This window comes from Ictalurus punctatus, chromosome 29, assembly GCF_001660625.3.
Source record: "Ictalurus punctatus breed USDA103 chromosome 29, Coco_2.0, whole genome shotgun sequence".
Lineage (NCBI taxonomy): Eukaryota > Metazoa > Chordata > Actinopteri > Siluriformes > Ictaluridae > Ictalurus > Ictalurus punctatus.
Genome location: NC_030444.2, coordinates 1,223,805 through 1,248,804, shown reverse-complemented (window position 1 = coordinate 1,248,804; position 25,000 = coordinate 1,223,805). Strand labels below are relative to the sequence as shown.

General features: G+C 43.2%; 1 protein-coding gene across 1 annotated transcript in view; it reads right to left on the bottom strand.

The window, feature by feature from the left end:
- Nucleotides 1-25,000, bottom strand: part of dlc1 (DLC1 Rho GTPase activating protein) — a 66,933-nt gene that overhangs the window by 26,935 nt on the left and 14,998 nt on the right. The window contains exon 5 of the mRNA XM_053677744.1: nt 21,618-21,651. Coding sequence (XP_053533719.1) covers nt 21,618-21,651 — 34 coding nt within the window. The remainder of the gene's footprint in view (nt 1-21,617; nt 21,652-25,000) is intronic.

Genomic DNA, 25,000 nt, shown 5'->3' with positions numbered 1-25,000 from the left:
GTCTGGCTACGGGTACCGCACACAGTTTATTTCAATAATAAGAAACAGGAGCGATGTTTTTACTTATATTCTGAGACTGACTCTTGATTCTTATTCTCTCTATTTATCTTAAATCTCTCTCTCTCTCTCTCTCTCTCTCTCTCTCTGAATTTCCTGATATCAAGAAGAAAACTTCCACATGTGCCCTGGCCTTAACCTTTCTTTCGGTATGTAAAGAAAATCTGTTAAACCAAAGCGGCTGCGTTAGCACCATGCACGCTAACTCCAAATCTCAGGTGGAAAACCACCATCATTTCTGACCACTAGCGTGACTTTGCTTATATCTGGGAAGGAAATAAAAGATCTGACAATGGTAGTTCAACCGACAAAAAAAAAAAAAAAAAGAATAAGAAGCCCTAGCTAAGTTTGGCTGACGTTAGCATTTCCACAGAAGTGGGGGCGAGAAAGGAGCGTTACGGGATTTGAAAACATGTTACTGATGTTGTGGAAGAATCGAGGACCTATGAAAACATATACATTTTTTTGTGAGAACTGTGGACACGTGTTTGGTGTCAAAACAAGATCTTCTAGAATAATCCCTTCACTTCTATACTTAAAGCCCTTTCTTTGGCATGTGTCCGGAAAATCAAAGTAACTGAAGGCGAGATTAGCCCAGCCTGAGGGGAATCTTAAAGGAAACAGAACCCTCTCGCTGCGGTCATATCAGAGTCACTCCTGCACCTCGTCTTCATCCTTCTTTTCATCTTTCACTTTTGATGTCCACGTCATGTCAGTTTGATGCATGGTATGCGCTTCCTAGCGAAGAACTGGAAGCTCTTTGAAGCTAGCTCCAGAAGAACCAGGACAGGCCGATTTCAGGTTAAAAGACATGACCTGTTTCCCTTAAGGTTTCCTTAAGGAATTCCAAACCTCCAGATGTATCATAGCCAGCAGGGGAAAATGGGAATTATGGGAAGACCTAGCCACCAGACTGAAAAGGTTTGAAACGGGAAATGCTGCTTTTTATATAATCTTTTAGACAGTGTGATGTTTACTTTACATGGAAGTCCAGAGTTAACACTTTTAAAGTAGAGAATTGGTTGGTCTTCTAAAGAACCAATGGCACTCGCGTCTCGGCGCTTCATATGCATCTTCATGTTCTGCAGTTCTCATGGTAGGTAGGATATCTGGGCAGCATTACCACGTACTCACTAGTGGTCTTCCAGAACACACGTCAAACAATAGTCAAGCTGGTTGAAGATCTTCGCCAGGGGGTACGTTTTTGACGTTTCTAACTGCCTCATGATGTAGCATTAGTACCGGTACTTCAGAAACCTTTTCCTTTGTCCAGCTCTTACCAGCTGGCCTAGATGGTCCACCTCAGTGGTCGCCAACCCTCTTCCTTGAGCTCTACCTTCTTTCAGGTTTCATCTCCAAACAAAAATCTAACACACCTCTTTTGAGATGGTCAGGTAGAGCACCATTATGACTGGAGCTAAAGTCTTCAGGAAGGTAGATCTCCAGGAACAGGCTTGGTGACCATTAATCTACCTTCTTGACGGCTTCGGCCTGTGTTGTGGCAGCTTGTAGCTCATCAGTCCAATCGGCCCACTGAAGTCGCTCATTTTGGCCAACTTTTGAGAACATCATACGGAACGTTGTAAGAACTTTCTCTCATAGTCGACGTTTGTCGATTAGCAGAAGTTTCATTGCGTTAAGCACCAGAAAGGTAGCCATCACTACTTTGGACTCAAAAAGGACATTGATGAACCTGAGGTTGATTACTTTTCTATAACGGCATGCCCCGAAGTGTTTTACTCCTCTTATACCACAGCAGTTTGCCAATGATTCAAAATGTTTTATTTGTTAATAAATGACTGACCTCTGACCCGTAATAATCCAGAACCGTGTTATAAACTAAAACATACAGTGTATATGACGACTTTTTTTTTTATTTATTGGGAATACCCAAAGTCCATGCCTGCTAAGGTTTCATTTTGGTTCAAATGCTGCACAGTGACTCAGTTAGTCCTTTTTAAAGGCAGCTGTAGTCTTACATACCGACATACCGTCCAGGCAAAGGGGCCTCGTGCTCCACATCATACCTCCCATATTTTTTCAATTAGTCATGCATAAAGATTACAGGCGAGAGATTGAGGGCCGTGAACTACCGAGAGAAATGTTTACTTTAGCTTCAATGACTAGACCATTTTTTTTCTTTTCTTTTAAACTGTCATTAAACCGAGGCAGCGTTTTGGCTCCTGTTTCTCACTGTCCAGGTTATGATTCATGGAGATGTCATCGCATTTCCACTGTGGAATTGTCCAAACAGTATAAACAGCCTGCTGCTAGACACGCCACTGGAGCTTCGTTTAACCCTTTCAGGAGGCTTTTCTGGCTGAATCGATTGCTACAAATTGGCTCTTAGCGTTTGTTACAGACGACCAGACGCCGTTGTTACGGCGAACACTTTGGAAAACAGCAAACAAAAGATTGCGAGGTTAGCATGCGACCGTATTAATCCAGGAAACATTCCAGCCTTGCTTGCTTGCTTCTTAGCAGCGTTGCAGATTTTTTCCCCTCCACTTTCGTCATGAAGCCTTAATGAGTCATGAGAGCTGAAATAAGAGCGGTCGTGGAGCGCTAATGGTTCGGCGAATCATTTCAGGCAGAGATATAATCTGTTTGCTCTGCTCTTTTTTTTTACAGCTTAAGAGATAAGAATTTGCTGTGCTTCTTCTAATAGGTTTTAGCTTTCAGAGGCATTGCTGGTGTTTGTTCACTTTTCACCTGCTTTTTCGTCCTTGTATCTCCCATTCCTCCATTATACTTAGTAATACCACGCACAAGGGACGGTCATGGAGCTCATTTGCATACAGATATCTAGCCTTATTAGCTAGCTAGTGATGTGCATTCATATGGACACAAATACATATATAGCATATAAATCCTTGAATAGGGGACGACTCGGCCGATTTTTCTAGGGAAGAGCCCAAGGTAAGCACACATACTGTACATTAAAATGTTTGTTTTGTGAAAGTTAATAGCGAGTAGGGAATATCTTTTGGTTGTTGAATGACCAATAGTATACTGACCCTACTTGTCCACCAGGCAGGTATGAAGAAAAACAAAATGAATAACACGGACATATAAACATCATCTCCCAGGAGCTCGAACCTCGAAAAACGAACCTTTTCAATAAAAAATAAAACTGCGCCAAAGTGTTATAAGTCACAACGAGGGAGGAACGAGAAGAAGAGGTGGGAAAGCATTCCTACGCCTGACACCATGATGAAGTACCGAGGCTACGTGAGCAGCTTGGCAAAGCCGACGTCGGTGCTCATCACGTGGCAACTCTTTACTCTGTTCATTAATCATGTACACAGCTTACTTACACACAAGCCGTGCTGCTTCGAATTATGTCCTGCAGTCAGAGCACGAGAGAGCGCTGAGAAGAGAGAGGACGAACGAGTGCCATTTAGGTAGCTTGTTAGCACATGCCTGGCCTGACTGCTGACTTGTTAACACGTGCAAATTCCCGTTAAAATGGAGGCAACGGAATTAGATGAACACTATCGCGATATAATGAGCTCTATCATAAGATAATGGATTTGAAATGCTAATAGTTTCTCACAAGCCAGCAGGCAGCTATATTCGTAAATCTCAAGAGCTTAACGATTGTTGTCTGGGACGAAAGGTAGAGCCTCATAATTCATCCAGTTTAGTGGAGATGTTCATACCCAGCTAGTGAAAGATGAGAGAAAAGAACAGCATGGCACAGGACAGGAATAGAGTCTTATTAATCTATTACCAAAACGCATGATCTGCAGGTCATGAAAAAACTGCACACCTAAAAACAATAAAAATAAAAAAGCACTTTTGTTGTCCGTGTTTCCCAGAGAACTAAGAAGAACATTGAAAAAAAGATGATCCAGGTACATGGGTTCTACTGCTAATGAGATCTGAGCTTGGATCTTGCAAACCGATCACACTGCAGTTGGAGAGAGCCATAATTTGATGGCCTTGTAGTCATGTGGTCTGAAATGCATCCTCCACAACACCCGGGCATGATAATGACCTAATTCCAGATACATCCTGTTTCGAGAGCTTCTGAATCAGATACAGGATCACTTTGAAGTTAGAGTTTGAACTCCCTTTTTGTTTTGTGGCTCATGATTTTTCCAAGAACTGATGATGGGTTGAGGATATCACAGACCTGTGGCCTTGTTTCTTTTCTGGAGGCTCAAAGTATTACAGAGGACAAACCTCTAACCTTTCTTCTGATCCTGATCCTGAAGCTCGACCGTGCTGTGATCTTCGACCGGATGATTAGATAAAAGAAGTCGGTCAAATTAAGACGAGAAAGACACCTCAGGTTCTAATTCTGACGAGACTTGAGTTCGGTTCTTTTTTTTGAAGCAAGACTATTTTTGCCAATTGGAAGGGTTTCGAAGAAGGTGCCGTTTGGAGAAATTTGGACAAAACTCTAAGAAAAATGGCCTTGTAGTCCTGAGGTCATATCTGTAACCTACAGACCAGCAGAATTCAAAGGTGGTCGGAAAAAGAATACAGAATCACTTTGACCTCGGCATGACAAAGCAGGAGTGGTGGGTCGGTGGTTAAGGCTTCGAGCTACTGCTCAGAAGGTTGTGAGTGTGGACCATGGTGGGGTCCTTGAGCAAGATTCTTAACATTAATTTGCTCAGTTGTATCCCGTTTCAATTGGAAGTCACTTGAGCCAGTGTAAGTTTCAGTGACCTTTCGTTTGGCTCATGGTTTTAGACAAGTTTGAAGGACAAACATTGCAGAACAGATGGGTTGAGGAGACCGCAGGCATATGGCCTCCTAGGATTACCTAGGAGAAGCATCTAACACTTCTTATCCTGAACCTTGCTGTGATGTGGAGAGTCCAAAAACCAAACCAGGTGGGCAACGGAGAGCAATGCCAGAAAAAGATGAGACATGTGGACACCAATTAGAGAAAAGCACATGCCATCTGCACAAAGACGATAAACAGCATAAAAACACCACTCGAGCAGTTTGAACAGCTTTTTTTTTTTTTGGGCCATATGTGAGCATGTGTTCAGCCAGCTGATAATCACTTGGCTGTTTTTCACCGTCTCCCGGCCTTTCGTGGTCCCCTGGTGCTCTTGTGTCTAAGTTAATTTACTGCACATCTGTGGAGGGACTGATGAACTGCACGGGGGAGTTGAGCCATAAAACACCTCCTGTTTTGCCAGCAGAATTAGATCTCAACCCGGTTCACTTTCTAACAGAGACGGAGGAGAGACAGGAACCGCGAGCACATGCTTGACTAAGTGTGTGTGTGTGTATGTGTGTTAAGACATGTCAGAAAAAGCTGTAAGGTCTAGAAGTGCTTGAGGGCACAGATGTGAATGCAGCACATTGACCAGACAGGAAAGCTCTGAAAGCTCCGTGTGTGTATTAAGGATACTGAAGTGGCCATTCATGGTGGTATTCAGGGGGTCTTAAAGCACCAGGCAGGAACTGCGACAGTACAGTTGATCAGTTGATGGAACCACTTGAGTGGTTTAAAACAAGTACACCATGGAGCGCAGGGAGTGCATGAACGCCATTTCTGCATTTCCTGGTCTTCAATAGTGAATGTCTGTGTAAGTGGTCTCGGATAACGAACCACTTACCGACCTCAACCTCAAGTGGGGCCGTAACTCCTCAACCAATAAATCAGTCCCTGCGCTTGAAGAAGTGGTCTTTGTGTCAGCCAATCAGTTTCTCTTAGCAACTGAATTTCCACAAATACTGTATGTTTTAAGGCGGGATCTACCTGCCTACGTACTGGATACTAACTAATGAGTCCAGCTTGTAGCAGTTAAACAGTATAACTATATATATAAAATCTTGATTTGATTGGAGAAGCTGTTCCAAACATTCTGTGACACGTTTTGGCGGTTTTGCTAAAATCACATTTGGAATGTCTGAACATAATTTCTGAACATAATTTCTGAGCTAAAAAAGTGGGGGGAAAAACATGGAGACATGAGCAGCCATGCTGACACGAAGTCATAAGCAGAACCTGGGGTAAAAGGCACCTTCCTGACTTCCAAGTCCAAGTCGAGGGGGTGTTTTTTTTTTCTTTCTTTGTTTTTAACTAATTGTGGAGGTTGGGAATTCTAAGTTATAAGCTTTAGTTGAATATGAATTTATTTAGCCTTAGCTGAATATTTCCTTATCAGAAAGGTTTCCAAGGATAATCCTTTTAGGAGGCTAAGAACCTCCTAAAAAAAATAAAATAATAAAAAACCTTCAAGAACCTTTGAATAATCTTGGAGTACCAAGTTCCAAAAGCTAAATGTTTAATACCTGAGAGGTTCCACATATTAAGAAGAACATCATGAGCAATACTTTGGACTTTGTACCCTAGATAATACATACACTCTAAGGGTTCCCCAAGGGTTCTTTAAGGGTTCATTAGATAATTAAGGGCCCTTAGCTTCCAAAAAAGTTTCTCGTCTGTGCACTGTTCTTGAAATTTTAAGGGTTTCCATGAGAAGGACAAATGAAGGTTTATAGAGTCCTCATATTGACAGTTTTTCCATTCTAAGCAGGAAATTAGTATAGGGTTTTTTTTTTTTTTGTTTTTTTTTGCCTTTTCTTTTTAAACCTATGCTCTCCAGAGCATCCTGTGCAGTAAATCTGTGGAACCCGTTTGATGAAACAAACAAAAAGCATTTGGGCCCGGGAGGTTCTGCAGGTTTCTTTTCCTCTCTCTGTATGTCTTTAGATACAAGAAAGAAACTGGGTCAAAGTAACTGTAAGACAGAGTCAAGCTAGGGAAAGATGACGTGGTCCTGGAACACAGAACAAAATACGACCACAAACTGTACACAAAAGTAAATTCTCAAGTCAGGCATGCCAAGTTTCTTTCTGTGCTGTGGAGCAACGATGGGAAATCTTGTGCTGAAAACATGAGTGGTATTTTGTTCTGATGTCAGCGTTCCCCACCTCCACATAGTCTAGAGAATGGATAACCCACTACACTAAAACTATCTAGGCCGCCAGACATGGACTAATATGCATAGTTGTCATATTTCTAGTGCATTCCGAATGCAAGAAAACATTCCAAGACTCTTAGCCACAGAATATGCTCTACATAAAAACAAAACAAAATGGGGACATGGTTCAGAATCCAATAGCACCAATTGTTTCACGTTTTCCCCAAGAACGGAGGGTTCAGATTTCCCTTCCAACATCTTAAACAATTCGTGTTGCCTTGAGTGAAACGGTTTCAAAAACGAGGAGAAATTTACATCTTGCTCAATAATTCAGGAATTATTTGCCTTGTTTTGTTTGTTTTAAGTGCTGGACACTTTGTACCATCTAATAATTTGAGCTGGAAAATGATCCTAAAACACTACATATAAACATTTGAAATTTTGCTCATCTTTTAAAAACCGCCATGAATATCATCTATATTCTTCCCAAAAGGATAGAATGGGCACCAAGAAAATTGGGACACAAATATCCAAAAAACCATCCGTGGTGTTCAAAATCTGTAAAAATTCACTAAGAAGCTATTCATCCTATCCAGCCTGGGCCAACTCGGAGCTCTCTAAACCTTGACAAAGTTCTCAGATTAAGGTTTCCCTCTTTCAGGGACAGCCATGTGTACGAGGGCTGAGGAGAACATCTGAGGTACATGACCCTCAAGAGCACATGACCTTACAGTGAAGATGAAGATTCAGGAGGGATTGCACGAGGAAAGCCTTGCATTGAGACTAAGCAAAAAGATTCACTCTAAGGGTAGTTGGTCTGTCAGTGAGTCAGACAATTGGTCTTTCTTCCTTCTGTGATGGTGGTCAGAGTGACCTTTGGGGTTATTTAATTACACTGCATAATTACAGGTTATGTGACCGGCCATGTCACCAATAGTACCGGAAAAATGTAGGCAGAGATCTTCAAAGACCACCACCAGCAAAATGAAGAATCACCTCTGTTGGAGGTCAAGAAGTCTGCTGGAAGTCTAAGGGCACTTTCACATCCATCGGTGCGTTTGCTGAGTCTGAATCGGAACGAAATTGGTTATTTTGCTTTGGCTTGGTGTTCTCACCTGCCTGAAGAATTGCACCAAACACACCAAGGCTCTATTCAAACAGACTGAACACTGTGTATGTGAAAGTTCACTAAATTATAGATCAAGATATGTTAGAAAGACCTGCCAAGAACTTTATTTGAACTGGTTATGGAGGAGAATCCTAGTTTTTATCCTGTTCACCTGAAGCACAGGAACCTTCAGTACTTTCCAGAACATGTCCAGGAGACCAGATCAGTAATTCCTACCCAAGGCTCAACGCTGACCTGAGGCTTTAACATGAGCCAAGCTCTAGCCAAAGTCTCCAGCAGAGTGTGAGCGGCACATCAGCGTAGCCAAGGAAAGCAAAATCACATTTCCTCCTCCTGATACTGTACTCCATTCATTCAAAGAGAAGCATCACATGACTCGAACACAACGCTTCTATTTGGACAGTACAGTGTCTGTTTTTGCTTTATCTCATGTTTTCTTGGAAAACAACTGAACCCTTGTTGGTGGTGCCACGTCGATTTGAAGATGCATCAAATAAGCCCATTGTTTCTGAGACCTTGAGGGTACCAGGCTGGTCAGAGAAAGCAAAAAGTACACCAACATGAGCAAAACATCAGATCACGCATCATGGCCAGACAGACCGTGTAACCTCATGGAACAAACAACTGATCAAATAAACAAGAAAGACAAAAAACACATAGCTGCCTAGTAACAATTTCTGGGGACCACTCTGGATTTGATCTGTTGTGTTGTATTGAGATGGTACTTGGCTATTTTTTCAGGCTTAGAAGCTTCCAGAATGCCTTGTGCTTCACATCACGGCTAAATCTAGTAAGCAGCGAGTAGGAGAATTAGAAGCTTTTACTTTAAACATTGTGAGTGTGATGGTATCCTGGTATTCCAGTAGTAACTAGGACCGGAGCCTGGTACTCTGGTAGAAATTAGGACCGGAGCCTGGCATTTCCGTGGTAGCTAGAACCGGAGCCTGGCATTTCCGTGGTAACTGGGACCGGAGCCTGGCATTTCCTTGGTAACTGGGACCGGAGCCTGGCATTTCGGTGGTAACTGGGACCGGAGCCTGGCATTTCCGTGGTAACTGGGACCGGAGCCTGGCATTTCCGTGGTAACTGGGACCGGAGCCTGGCATTTCGGTGGTAACTGGGATCGGAGCCTGGCATTCTGGGACCGGAATCTGGTATTTTGGTAGTAACTAAGACCAGAGCCTGGTATGCCGGTAATAACTAGGGTTCTACCAAATTTATGAACCCTTGCACAGTTGTTAGTGTTTAGCAGCATTCAGTGTTCTCCTGTTTGAAAATAAAGTCTGTACATCATTCAAGCCAATCGTCACACCTAATTTTCAAGGAAATGAGAAAATCTCAATTCGAACATCGCTTGTCCCCATCGCTGAATGTTGCCTTTCATTTTGTCGCTTGCTAATGTGAATGTAGTGTTACCATGTACCATAATGTGTAGACAATGGATCAATTATGGTAAGATAAAGGACTCATTAACCAGAGATAGAAGTGTGTAAGAAAGAAAAGTGTGAGACAGGCCTGTGCTTAATCATAGACTGTCTGTGGTTGAGTCATCACCCTGCAGTACCATCTCTCTCTCTCTCTCTCTCTCTCTGTCTTTTCGTGGTTTCACTCTTTCCGTCTTGCTCTTGTCATCCTGTTTGTCTATCTTTATCTTACTTTTACCCTCTGTCTCACAGACACACACACACACACACACACACACACACACACACACACAATAACTCTTTATACCTAAGCATAACCCGTGTCATACCGGTAGTGCCGTTCCAGCCATGACCTCACACGTGTACTTGCACACGTGTCCTGAATAGCAGCGGGTCATGTCATGTATACGCTTCATTGCTCCATCACTCTCTCTCTTTTTATTAAGCCAGCATGACGGCACAGCGGAGTTCAGAGCTGTGTCAAAGTTCACCCAGAAGAGTTTGAGAGTCCCAAGAACAGCGCTCCTGTCAGGATGACACTTAGGCTGTGACCTTAGGGTCAAGGAGCAAAGGTCATGGTGACACCTCTTTATTTTTCGGGAGGTCATATACGTTGAATAGGCGCCCTGAAGAGGAAACAATCCGAACGTTATCAACGAGGATGTGTGTGAGCGATGGAATTTAGCCCAGAGCATTGCAGTCCCGGTCCTGATGTACCCCTTTTTTCTTTTATGGTGGTTTAACCCTTCTGATTTTAACTCATCAGGTGTTTTATTAGCTTAATCAGCTAAAATTATTATTAGCAGTCGAATTAGCTGTCTAGGTGTTCTTACTCTTGCCACATTTGTATGTTTTGTGGTGATAACGTGAGTTCTTTGCGTTCTACATATTAATGTATTATCGTTATTCTGCATCGCAATTATTATGGCCAGCTTTCCTTGAAAATGGTCTAAGCTTCTAAGAAAACTATTTTCAAACTACCCTAATAAAGAGGAAAAATGGCTTCTGTGTTGGCTGGCTGTTCGATTTCTCCATCCGAATGCAAACTCATACGAGACGTGCTTAATATAACCCTACAAGAAGTACATCAGAAGGCTTTCTAAATAGGATTATCCAGTGAACCGACCATTTTTATTAAAAATGTACCGAGTACCAAGAGAAAAAAGTGAAATGGCTGACGGTTTCTACGTAGGACAGTTAAGAGGGATGAGTTAGGACGGATTTCCCCAGAGGAATGACTAGTTTTTAATACAAGTTGAGGTGCTTGACCAGTTAAAGTGATTCTGATTTCAAAATAATGTGGGACTTCTATATGGTTATCGAATTCCTTTCGAAAATAAATGCGTTGTTTTTACACCTTTAGGGACTTCATCAGGTTTAATGGAACTCTGAATGCTTGGACCCCTAAATTCAATATTGGGATGTCCTAAACCGTTACAAGAGGTCCGTCAAAAATGTCAGAATGGCGTGTTTTCAGGCACTCGTGGCGTGTGATGTCAGTTTTGATTCACTGATGGACTGTAGTTTTATTCTGGTGAGCGTTTGGCAGTGAAAGTGGATTACGATTTCACCATCATGTTGGGTTTTGTTATCTGGAACACATTCCACATCGTGGATGATAACCGAGTTACTCATCTCCAGGTGGTTTCGTAGTCTGGTGCAGCTATGTCAACAGAGCTTCTTCATTCTCTCTCTCTCTCTCTCTCTCGTCATGTTATGGCTGGTTTAACGTTTTACTAAAGCCATCTGGGACGGATGCAACCTCCTGAAGGTCAGCGTTCGACAGAAGTCACGTAGAAACCCCTCCGACATTCCCGAAGCAGCAGCAGTGGCAACCATGAACGTTACATAAACCACTCTAATTCACTCCACCCACTGGATTTATACAGGATATTCAACAATAGAGGGGTGTAATTAAAGAAAGAGCCATGGTTTAGGCATGAGGGAGAGAGATATAAAGAGAGCGATTGCGAAAGAGACTGTTTGTACACTGATGGCTCGGGGGTACGATCACGGCGGAATCCTTCAAGGAAATGAAACACTGGAGTGGGTAAACAAAAACGGCTGAGCTGAGGATTACACCGTCTTACAGGCAGAACAATAAGAGAGCTGGTATTATATGGCAGCGTGATTATTTCAAGCCTGGCTGATTCCGTTATTTAATGATGGAAAGGCTGTATGTGGCTTCTGCAGAAACATCGAACATTAAATCGCCTTTTGCGTCGATCTTCAAGTCGTAATCCCGAGTTATGTAAGAGATCACGCCCAGCATGTGGTACAAAAAACAGTAACGTTCTAATAAATTCAGGATTAAAGATGTTTCTTTTCCAAAAAAGTGCAGCACAGACCACGCCTCCTTCTCATCACTGACAGGTACACCGGCCATGCCTTCTTCACAAATACTGACAGGAAGATAGGCTACACCTCTTTTTGTGGAGCTGAAAAACACAGGACATCTATTTTAGTAAAAGGCACGCAGACCACGCCTCCTTTACTTGGACTGACAGGTACACAGGCCGCACCTCCTTCACTGGCACACAGGCCACGCCTCCTTCACTGAGACTGACAGGTGCACAGGCCACAGTAATGTATTAAGAGTCACTGCAATAGAAAGAGACGGAAATCTCCAGAATTCCAGCTCAATAAAGGGATCAGATGATTTACACAGCAGTTCATTTCAGTCCAGATGTTTCACTCTCCAGACAGGTCTCAGACCAGCTCTCAGGGAACTACCTCCATCCTAAAACGGGTTGGAAACCTCACTCCTGAGGGAGCGTGTGTAGTAAAGTCCTGACAGGACAACAACACTCACCCTGTGCTCCTGGATGGCCTTTGACCTATGACATCACTCTGAGCGGAGGTTTATGGGGTTTAGCAGAGATGCTGGTCTGTTTGAGCAGATTTGAGATGCGATGAATAATGTGACTGCACTATGATATTATAATTATTATTATTATTGTGTATTAATAATAAAGATCACTTCCAGTTGACCTCTGACCTCTAAACTGACATCACTCTAATCTGTGTTCTGTTGCAGTTTGTTATGGATTTTGTGAGTAAATCCCTGATCCAGGATGGTGTGTGTGTGTGTGTGTGTGTAAAAGACATTGGCAGTAAGGGAATTAATGAAAAACAGAAAAGCAAACAAGTGGTGAAGGAGTCATTGGGTTCAGGAAAACATTCCTGTCACTACTCCAAACACACACACACACACACAGACACACACACGGCCTTCAGAGTGGACAAGGACACCAGCGATGCCTCTCTCCCACATACCTTACTTCTGTTGACACTCAAATAAAAACACTCAGAACACACTTTCATACCGCGTCTGCCGTGTTTGGACCAATTAGCGATGTGCTAAAGTCAGACATGTGGTTATTGACGTGATGATTTCTGACCAGAAACCTGAGTGCCAAAAATAAATCATTTGTGAAAATGTAAAAAAAAAAATAATAATAAAAAATAAAGTTAATTGGATTGATGAAGTTCTACAAATATAGCTCATAATATTCCAGAGTTTGTCAATTCCCCCATGCAGATTAAACATGGCTAATAAATATGGATCATGCTACCTTCTAGGCTAACTCGTATCCCATCCTCAGACCAACAAACGCTCAGATTTACTATAAAACATGAAACATCTTCATTCAGCTGATCACCAACATCCCACAGTAAATATTCATCAAAACAACCTGGAATATTTCCAAACAAAGCTAGCTAGCGATCTTTAGAGAGTTAGCCCGCGCGATAAAACCGAGCTAGCCTGCTAATACTACAGAATTGTTTTCTAAATAAAATAATAATCAAAAATTGATGATAAACTCCGCAAAAATAAACTGCCATTATGATCAGATTTATGAATGACTACGAATTTGATGTGTGTGTGTGTGTGTGTGTGTGTGTGTGTGTGTGTGTGTGGTTTCAAGACCACTCCCGAGGCCGTCTCTTACTGTCAATAGATCGAGAACACTAAACAGGAAGGAATGTGTGAAACCTACAGCAAGACAAAACTTACACACACACCTGCACACACACTCACTCTCTCTCTCTCTCTCTCTCTCTCTCTCTCTCTCTCTCTCTCTCTCTCTCACACACACACACACACACACACACACACACACATACTGTAATACTCAGGTCGCGGCTAGATCGTTAGAGATTTAAAGGAGTGAAGAACGTGTTTAGAGATAAATCACAGTCTCATCCCATTTCTAAACACAGCATGACACACACACACACACACACACACACAAACACACGAAGGATCTTAGATGCAAGGCTGCTTTCAGATGATTGGGGTGTCGTTCTTCAGAAACGACGTCACACTAGTTAGGTCTTCATCAGGAGATGTTTATTAACACTGCTGTATTTTGTTTCTATTTAATTGAAGTGTTTTATAATCTTTCTTGTGCTATGGTGGAAGAGTTCCTGGTTTAGCAGGTATTACCAGGCTGCATAACCTCATTCGCAGGTTAGCGCTAATATCGCTAATCGCACCGAAACCTTTCTGTAGCACAAATGGGCCAATTTATGGGTTAAAGGTCTCTGAGTGCAGTGAGGCCTTTGACCCATAAAAGCCGTTTTTGATCCTTTGTCTGGACGGAGGTGCTAATTCTGACATGCTAATCACTCATTCTGACATGCTAAATGTTCTCAAGGAGGAAGGACCGCAAAAACAGCAAGGACACGCTAACTGAGCCAGGCTTCCATTTTCTACAAACTGATTTTAAGCTTATTGTGTAATATTCTCTAGTTAACAATCATTCATTTTTTACATTTAGCTGTGAAAAAAGTTTGGAAGTATGAGAGGTCTATAGAAATGTATGGAAGTGTGAGGAGGTCTATGGAAGTATTGCTAATGGAAATATAAGGACCTGTATGGATAATTTAAGGAAGTGTATTTGTATGAAATTCGCTGCTCCACGCGTGTGTGAAAGTTTCAGTTGGGCAGCGTCTCTGTAACGGAGTTATACGGGTTCACCTGGCCTTTGTTTCTTTCTTTAAAAGTCTGTTTGTTTCTTGGTGTGGTAATGTTCTGCGTTCATACCTCAAAACCATTTCTATCCTCATCCACACAGCTGGAGCTGTCTATACATCATGTTATTTCATTCCATAATAAACATCTGGATTTCACTAAAGTTCACTCTGGAGTAGCTGCGGTTCTTTCTGGCAGAAGAACGAGGCCAGTCGATGTACCACGATCCATCTGCACACAGAAGATCTCACAGCTCTGTTATATGGATGCACCATTCAGTCATTGTCCTCAAATTCACCCCCCCTCCCTCCCTCCATATCTTCCTTCCTCCATGTTCATCCGCTTGTTTTCTCTATGCCAAGGCCAGCTGGAGTGTGTTTATAGGGAGGTGATGCTTTTGTGTAGGCATCAAGGCCATCAGAGTTATAAGCGCGTGTAGACAAGGCTGAAGGGCGTGGCATGTCTGAGCACACACCCGGGCCACGGAGCCAGCCGTAAACACACTCGCGCCGTCAGTACACTCGTTCTGTTTATACTCTCCATTCAGCAGCTTTTATACATGCAACAGAAACGACAACAAAAATATGGAACTAACTGTATTTACATCAGGAAGCTGAATGCACTGACACTGGAGACTCCTTCCATACGTGCTAAATAAACGTCTCCGGCTAGCGCAGTCAGGAAACATTAGTGATATTATTAGGCTGTTTGGAATAACAGGAGGACATGGAGGCATTTCTCATTTGCATATGCATGCATATTCATAGATATTTGTGTGTGTTTTTATGCGTTTATGCTACACACACACACTGCAGTGATGATGCAGCACTTTCTTCCATCCATATCTCTCTCTCTCTCTCTCGCTCTCTCTCTCTCTCTGTCTCGCTCTCTCTCTCTCACACACACACACACTGTTAATTACATAGGGAACATAAACACTCACAAACTTCTCCCCATCATCTGTCCACCATGGATGTGTCCCAAACCACGCACCTCATTCACTATATAGGCCAAATATGGGCGTGTCCCAGACCACACCCTAATCACGACATAGGCCACATACTCATTAGTGCACTATGGCCATGTCCCAAACCATATACCTTATTCACTCTATAGGTAACATGAACACAATAGTCAGTCCACTGTGGGCATGTCCCAAACCACACACACTACTCACTAGATAGTCCACATAAACAGCACTAATACTCCACACACACACACACACACTGAGAGAGACTCACCCATGGTTTGGAGCCCGTGTGTGTGTGTGTTTGTGTTGAGAAGGCCCATGGCTCGGCGGGAGGATGAGCGAAGGTGCTGAGCAAGCGAGCGCTGCAGAAGCCTCCACCTCATGGGCCGCGCCATCCTGATCTTCTGGAATGTTCCACTGGGTTCTAGAGCTCCTTGTCCTTTATGTTCACTCGTTCTTCCTCTCTCCTGTTCCTGCGCTCAGTACTGCAGCGAGCATCAGCACACCGGCCTCAGATTTACTGCAGCAGCAGCAGCAGTGTGTGTGTGTGTGTGTGTGTGTGTGTGTGTGAGAGAGAGAGAGAGAGAGAGAGAGAAAGCACTCTCAGGCCGAACAGCCTCTGCGGTGAAAGCTACATTAAAGTGATGATCTATCTCTCTCTCCCCTTATCTCTCTTTATATCTCACACACTCTCTCTCTCACAGTCTCTCTCTCTCTGTCCTCATGTCTCTCTCTATTTCTCTCTCCTTCTCTCTTTATATCTCTCACACACTCTCTCTCTGTCCTCATGTCTCTCTCTCTCTGTCCTCATGTCTCTCTCTATTTCTCTCTCCTTCTCTCTTTATATCTCTCACACACTCTCTCTCTGTCCTCATGTCTCTCTCTCTCTGTCCTCATGTCTCTCTCTCTCCTTAAGTGTCTCTCTCCATATCTCTCTCTCTCTCTCTCTATCTCTCTACCTCACTGAATTCTCAATTTTCAATTCATATGAGCTTTCTCTCTGTCTCGCTCTCTGTCTCCCTGTCTCTTCTTAATTCTCTCTCTCTGCCTTTATCTCTCTCATTCTCTCTCTCCCATTCTCTTAATTGAATTCCAAAGAGCTTTATTGGCATGACAAAGTGTACAAAGTATTGCCAAAGCATTGATATGGGCAAAGAATAAAATTTGTACAGAGAATAAATAATAAGATGAACAAGTGAAGAAAAACAAAACAGCATCCATCCATCTTCTACACCGCTTATCCTTCAGGGTCGTGGGGAACCTGAAGTCTATCCCAGGGAGCATGGGGCACAAATGGGGTACATCCTGGACGGGGTACCAATCCATCACAGGGCACAATTGCACACACACACACACACACACACACCCCCGTTCATACACTATGAACACTTTGAACACGCCAATCAGCCTACTAAAGTCTTATCCATAAAGTTCATTCAGCTGCCAGAGAGAGAGGAAGCCCCGGGGTCCTCAAGGAAACATCACCACACACTGACTCACAGCTCAGCGCCATAGACACGTCTCTGTGTCTCGTTTCCCACCCTGTTTGTCTGATCTCTCTCTCTCTCTTACTCACACACACACACACACACACAGATGTGACAACCCAGGCTATAAAAAGAAGGTGGACTATAAAAAGACAAGGCGGAGGAAAACGTTTTTAGCATCCATCACTCGGTCCAACCCTGAGCACAGTGTGTGTCTTATTTACTCTGACATGGGGTGGGAAACAAGTGATAAAGATGAGGACTTGGTGTACAGGAAGTGGAAAAGAGGGAAAACATATCAGTGAAGAGGGAATGAAGCAGCACTGAACACTTCTGTTCTCTACCCTCATAACTTCCTAAACTTCCTTGGATTAATAAAAAAAAAAAAAAGCCGAACCACCGTTAAAACAGCTAACTACAATCCACAAGCCTGCTTAGATCCTTAGACCAGGAGATTTAAAAACAAACAAACAAAAAAACATATCTTCAGTATTCTTCATGTTGTTTTTATGATGGACCATGTTACAAATGCGATAGCTGAGACAGATGGAAGATCGACGATAGCTGAAAGACGCAAATAAGGGCAGAGTGGATCAGATATATCACCGGCCTCGGCTAAATCGAGGACTGCCATGTGTGGGGACCGTCAGAACCAGAGATAACGGCAGGAAAGCAATGAGGGTGCGATTATTCCTGCGTAGTCTATCATTCATAGGAAATACATTACATGGAAAGTTCATGTCCTTTCCTTCATATCCTTACAAACATTTCGAGAGTAGGGTGAAGTAGATGACTAAAACAGGAGTTCCCCACGGGCCGATCCTGGGGCCAAACAAGCTTCCCTGAAACAGGAAGAAAACCCAGCACTTCACTTTCAGGGAACACATCTTTTCCAGAAATGCTGACCAAACTGGCACTTGTTTTCCACAGTATATATAACTCACCTCCAGAACGGACTACACATCACGGCTTAAAGGAAACTCTATGAGGAAGTGTTGGGTAGAAATTTAAATGCGTTGTGTACCCTTAGAAAGCTTCCTGGATGTTCTAGGAAGTCAAACAGATCATATTATGCTCAGTCCTGTCTAACCTAAAGAGGAAAATTGTGCATCCCTGAACAATAAACAAAAATATACATATCTCAGCTTGTTATGGGTCAGATCACAGGGTCTGCCATGATACAACGCCCCTGGAGCATACAGGGTTAAGGGCCCAACAATGGCAGCTTGGCAGTGCTTGGATTTGAACTCGTGACCTTCCGATCAGAAGTCCAACAGTGTAACCACTGAGCTACCACTGCCCCCCCATTATGTCTAATTTTCAGCCTTTTCCCCCCATTTATTGACCATTTTTGGACCAAAGTTTCTGATCTCAAAATATACTCCATTTAACTTGACAGAAAGCAAGGTTGCTGTTTCATTCAACTAGAAAAAAAAAGTCAAAGATAAGAACGATCTTCTTTCCAGTTCTCCACAACACAAGAATGTCTGTCTTCCTGGAAACCCGATGCTATCCCACAATATTCCTAAGAGTGATAAAATACTTCCCCTCTACCTTCTCCACCTTTCCGTCCGTAGATAGCGTGTCATATAAACAAGTGTTATTCTCGAGTGTCCACTTCTTAAATAATGAGCTCTCCAGGTGAAAGTTCAGTCGAGCCACTGCTATCAATAGATGGATGGTGACTGCTGTGGTGGTGATGTTGGGTTTTTTTTAAACACAGTTGCACTTTAGACTATTTAAGGAGCAGGCCAAGGCCATTGTTAGGCAGCCTCCACCCAATACCGGTAATGCTAAGTATATTTTATTCCTGGAGCCCTATGCAGAGGCGGTTAGGGGTCAGAAATGGATAGATAGTCATGATAGATACCTCGTACAGTTGCTACTAGGCCTGAATTCTCAAATATTGCATGATCTAGCGCTCCCATGAATTGGTAAACATGGGAGTATAAGGGAAATGAATTAAACAGTCTTACACCAGGTACCCAGCAGCTGGTATTCCCATCAACCCGAATTCTCTGTCTGAAAACCAGCCGCATGTTTGACACGTCATGGTGCCTTAGAGATCCCCTGCCCCAAAGAACCGTCCTCATCAGATCCCTTCGAAGCGAAAAGCGTTACCTTTGCAGATCCTTACCCCTTTATCCCACTCGTATCTACGGTTCTACTCTGATTTTGCTGAATGAATTCCAGTTTTCCATACATTTTTCATTCCGATTCTGATTAAACAGTTCTCTACCTAGCCCTGGTACTTTTCTGTCCAATCAAGACCCCTTCCAACTGATCCTAATCAACCAGACATTTCTACACTGGACCTGCATCTGAGAACATTGCTATAGGAGTTAGTAATGGAGCCTTTGTTCTTGCCTTGGTTCCACTCAGTGGTTGGAGGAGTGGGGGTAATGGGGGTAGGAATGCTCAGAAGGAACTGACACATCAAAGCGCTTTGGGATTCAGAAAGAAAATCATGGGGGGTCTATTCAGAGATTATTGCAGGTACAAAGTAGTACCGCAGGTGAGCGTATGAGTTCACTTTTTCAGTCTGATGTCAGAACAGCGCTGGTATTTGTCTTATGGTTTTGAAGACCTGCTTGTGTTGGTTCGGGAACCGTTCCAGCTCTCGATCACAAATTATTTTAAAAAAAAAACAAATGTATCACGAATGAAGGAACTTTTCCTAACTTCACTGATTTCGTATAACTTAACTCAGCATGGTCAGGTCATTGTTTAGGATTAGAACCGAGAGGAGAATCTGGTCTGGGATCAGAGAAGAAAGGTAGCGCCTGATCAAATGTAAACCGCAGGAAGATCTCCCAGCATGCCTTTCATTTCCTTGCCTTCATTCTGTGGGCACTTTCAGTCACCACTCTACCTTTTCTGTTTCTCTTTTCTTTCCTGTCTCACCATCCAAAGAGTGCACAGTGGAATTTCCTGCCCTTAACAAGTGGGTCCAGGAGGAACAGGAAGTGGGGGCACAGTTTATAACAGCGGAGTGAGAGTAGCTGGAAATCAAACACACCTAGTGTTTAGGGGATTTTTTTTCTCCTAGCTTTCATTTTCTCCACAGTCCTTCAGAGGATAAAACAAACAGTTCCTCAAGGTTTCTTTGGCTGGTTGAAAAGGTGTAACTCTTTCAATAAAGGTTCTACAAACAAATCTTAAGGGTTAGGACAGATGAACAGACCAAAAAACCATTGCTGTGGTTCTTGAATGTGGTTCTCTGATTTGATCTGGTTACAGCAAATCTGATCTGGTTCTCTTCTTAAAAACATGTTGTTACGTAAATCTAAGTGAACATTTGTTTCTTTCCTTCAATTAAACCAAAATTCCTTGAGCCAGGACCAGGAACAGTATGAGCTTTTGCCCTGTTTGCTGTTCTGTACCCCCATGATACCTTCAGATAGCCGTGTATGCAAACGTTAGTTTCATGCCTGGGTGTTAAGACACCGGAACTTTTCTGTGATTTATCACGCTTGACATTCCCATCCTTTCCAACACGTTCATCTTTAATACGTGACTGAATAACAATGCAAAAAACGTAGCATGAATGCGCTCCCTCTTTTGCGCAATGGGAATAGCACGAAGAAGAAGAAGCAGCCCCTGTTCCTCAAACTGATAAAGGGAAGCCTCGGTGGGCCGTGGACAGGGGGGACATTGTGCTGTCGCCGGCTCTGGATTGCGTCACGTACAAACACAAAGAGCCGCAGAACCACGGGGGTCATCACGCTGCATAACTCGGCCTCGGACCGACACGTCGCTCAAACATTACGTTCAAACATTCTCACAAACATCGTTTAAAGTCGGTCGGAGTGGAAATCTATCGGTGGTAATTAAAAGCGTCAAGCTTCGAATGTACACACTTTTACATTCGGCACAAACCCCATCTCTGTAATCCTCCTGACGTCCTTTACGACCGGTTTTATCCCTGTGCCGTCTCTGTTTATTTATAGATAACATTGTGGCAGAAACCACATCACAAGTCTGTTTGAGACGCTGAACATCTCCAAAAAGATGGACTGAGATGATTGTGGGAAGTTTTAGACATGCAGTCTGTAGATATCGTAGCTAAATTGGTAGCTATAAAGTGTCCCTAAGGGTTTGCTAAAGTTCACACAATTAAAATGTCTTGGCTGATCAACTATATTTTGGGGACGCTGTTGTGTACTTTCCTTCCTGTTTTTGGATCTTAAGGTTTAACACTACATCGTGAACACTTGCGTATAGTACATTATAGTGCTTAGGTTGCGTCACTTTGGGGAAATTCTCCTGTAGTCTAACGTAAGTTTGCGAGTTTCTGGCCTTTTATTGCGTAATGTAGTTATTCGTGTCTTTACAATTAATTCAATAGAAGTCGGTGAACCTGAGTGTGATTGCTATATCCTCACCTGCCTAACCTAAAGAACTAGAGGGGCAGAAGACACCAGGGTTTCTGTTCAAATGCGCTGACGGTTTGACTAGCTCGCCCTAGTATGCAAAATGCAACTACGATACCCAAACAGAGCGTGCTATTTAATGTTAGTTAAACACCTAGCTAGTTTTAATGCATTGTAACTGTTCACATTCAAAGAAGGTGGATTTCCCACAAGTCCCAGCAGCATGACATCACAAACAGAAGAAGAAGCAGTGTCATGAACTTCAGGTAGCCATGTGTACAAATTAAAATTGTGAGCACCTACCTGCTCGGTCTTTTTCCGATAAGGCAACAGATGTCTGGAGGAAGAGAAAAAAAAAAACAAATGTAAAAAATTGATAATAATATTAGTAATGATAATAAATGCAACTTTTTATTGCAGAACGTTTGCCTGGCGGTGTAGCGTCATCGTTTGAGTATTATACCAAGCTTAAAAGCGACGCACGCCGGCAGAGCCCGAGACGCCTCGGTCCAGCATGAACGTCTGGAGCTGACCTGCAGGTTGTTAAAGGTGAAAGGTCACCAGGCATAGCAGGGACTCTGGGGTTAAGGGTCAATCTGAGTGAGAGCACTTAAATTCCATTCTGGATTTCAGAGCCTCTCACTGAAGTCCATTTGTAACTGGAGCTATAAGGCTAATGTAGCGCATGAGTAATGGAAGCTACCAGTTTAGCATCACGGTGCAAGATGCACGTCGAAATTTGTGAACGTGGAAACAAAATAAGACTGATATAATACACATACTGATCCAGTTTGAACTTCAGAGTTCAGGCCGTGCCTCCTACCTGCAAACTTTTTATTTATTTTTGTCTGCAGTAATAAGAGTTTATTGATGTGGGTGTGCAATGATGTCGATATGTAGTATAAACAGTGCTCAACTGCTAGCTATAGCTAGCTTCCATTACTCCATCACGCTTGTAGCTCCAGTGCACATTGTACGTTTTGTCCATTTACAGTTACGCTTATTGTTGTGGGACGTCTGCGAAACGAGTTCGGGATTCCATAGTAAATTTTTGGTTGGAGGTGTTGGGAAGAAGGTGGAACCCGGAGAACCTGGAGGAAACCGGGTGGAACAACTGGAGCTATGAGGCACCAACACTACTTGGTGATTTTCTTCAGGCAGATTATCAGACAGATTGGGACAGGAGATGGTTTGGTTTGTTTACTCTGAGTTGCTTTGTTTAATTATTGTGTTAACTGAACAAACATGTGTCAGTCACTTACGTTCGTTTGTATAGGAAAGTCCACTCTACACATTGCCATTATTCTACTCAGACACACACACACACACACACACACACACACACACACACACACACAGCTAAATGAGTAACTCTGAGCAATAGCTTGCTGTCTCCGTGGCTTGACCTGTGACCCCTAATGCTGTGACAACCTACGTTTGGCGACCTGAAATATGCGACTCCCATAATTCCTATTATGAAGTGACCAGATTCCAGTCACAACGAACCGGTTTTATGGCCGAAGTGGATATTTGCTTCTTGTCTCTGGGTGGTCCAGTCCATGAAAAGTGCAACAAACCTCATGATGTGTCCATGGGTCATGGGTTTGAGTCTGAGCTGAGACATTTTTTATTCCATCCATTTTCTTTATGACCAATGGTGATGTAGTTAACCAATTCCTTTATTGTACCAATAGAGCTGAATGTTTAGGAAGGCTCTAGAAGAAGCCTGTAGTTCTCAAGAGGGATGGTATTGGAACTTACAGACCTGCTTAAAGACAATAGGAGACTGTAAATCCTGTGAAACCTCGAGTAGGAGCTTGCAGACCTCAGGAAGGTTGGGAAAGGGACTTATTAGCCCACACGTTGTGTATAATAGCTTGAAGACCTTCATACAAGACTGAAGTAGGACATTCTAGACCTCAGGAATTGCTTGACTGTGTTTGTAGACCTTTGGAGGCCTTTGATAAACCACTAGATGGGAACAAAAGCTTGTAGACCATATGATGGTAGAGATGTAGAACTATGTAGTTCTCTGGAAGAAGAACTTTAAGAAGCTTAAAAAGAAGCTTTTTACCAGAAGCTGGTAGATGGATTAGGAGTATCTGGAACAGGAGCTTGCAGACTTCAGAAAGGCTGGAGTAGATTTCAAGAAAGTTGAGAAAGGCACTCTGGGGTAAGGAGCTTGTAGACCTCAAAACTTGAGAAGGACCTTGAAGACCTCATAGAGGCTATGGAAGGATTCTGTACCTCAAAAATGTCTGGATTGAGAGCCTAGATCCCAAGAAGGGTGGAGTGGACCACAGTGAGACGTTTTTAGAAGCTTGTAGTCGCCATGATGGCTGGAAAGGGAGATTGTAGACATAAAAACTCCAGCATAGGAGATTATAGACCTCAAGAAGGATAGTGGAAGAGTGGGATGTGAACTTATAAACTGCAAGACATGTACAGGAGCTTGTAGACATCTGGAATACTGGAGTAGGAGATTCTAGCCCTCGGGAAGGATGGAGGACACAGCAAGGTTCTTCTAGACCACAGCAAGGTTGAGAAAGGACCTTCTAGAACACAAAATGGGCACAAGAGCTCATAAAGTCTGCAAAAGGACTTGTCGACCTCAGGAACGGTTGCTCTAGGAGTGTGTAGACCTCATGATCTGAAAAGCTCAGAGTAGGAGCTTGGGGAGCAGGAGTTTGCTGGCGTTCGGAAGGTTGCAGTAGGAGCGCGTAGACTTCACGAAGGGGGAATAATCTGACGTGGATATCTGCAGAGGCTGCGAAGCATGTTTATCTCAGCAGTCAAGTCGAAAATAAATAAAACAGCTGGCCTCCACACGGCACTCGCTCAGAGGAATGCAGGGATCTGGGACAAGGTGGGGGACGATTGTGCTAAGCTACGCTACGCTAACAGCGGGTTTGTCTTTTGAAACAAATTGAGCTTCCTGGATGATGACGCAATAAACAATACAATGCACCTCAAACTCAAGAAGTGGGAATCGATCACTAACCTAGTTTACACTGTGTGTGTGTGTGAGAGAGAGAGACGGCGTTGTTCACTGACAGATCAGATACAGCACCCTGTGTGTACATGCTGTGGAGTTTGTGTACACCTTGTTCTCTGTTATTGCATGTACACCTGCTCGCACAGCGCCAGACAGATCGGGTCCGAGACAAGTCGTCGTTTTTATCCGGACATCAGAGACTGGAGCTGCGAGAAAAGGACGCGCCACGATGTATCTCACATCTGGAACGAGCCCATGTATCTCACATCTGGAACGAGCCGATGTATCTCACTTATGGAACGTTCTTTTAGACTTGACTTTTACTCCACGACCAAATAGTTAACAGTTAATGGAGTTCCGGATTGCGATTGGTCAGAATACGTTGACGGATTTCATCGTCTATAACGGCAGCTCTGATGAAATCGCAGGTTTATATTCACGCGCTCGTTTCCACGGTAACGCGTTATCCTTTCTATAGCAACAGCGGTAGACTTCACAGCGACTTTGGGTTTATAGCTGTGTGGGTGTTAAATTGTGTGTCAGGATTTGTGGCTAATGTTCATACCCGGTTCTATCAGACGTGTGTGTGTGTGTGTGTGTGTGACACGTCTGCTGTGTAACACCATCAATACTTGTGAAAACCGACGGCGGCGACAGAAAGCAGGTGTTTTCCATACGCCACTGATCCATA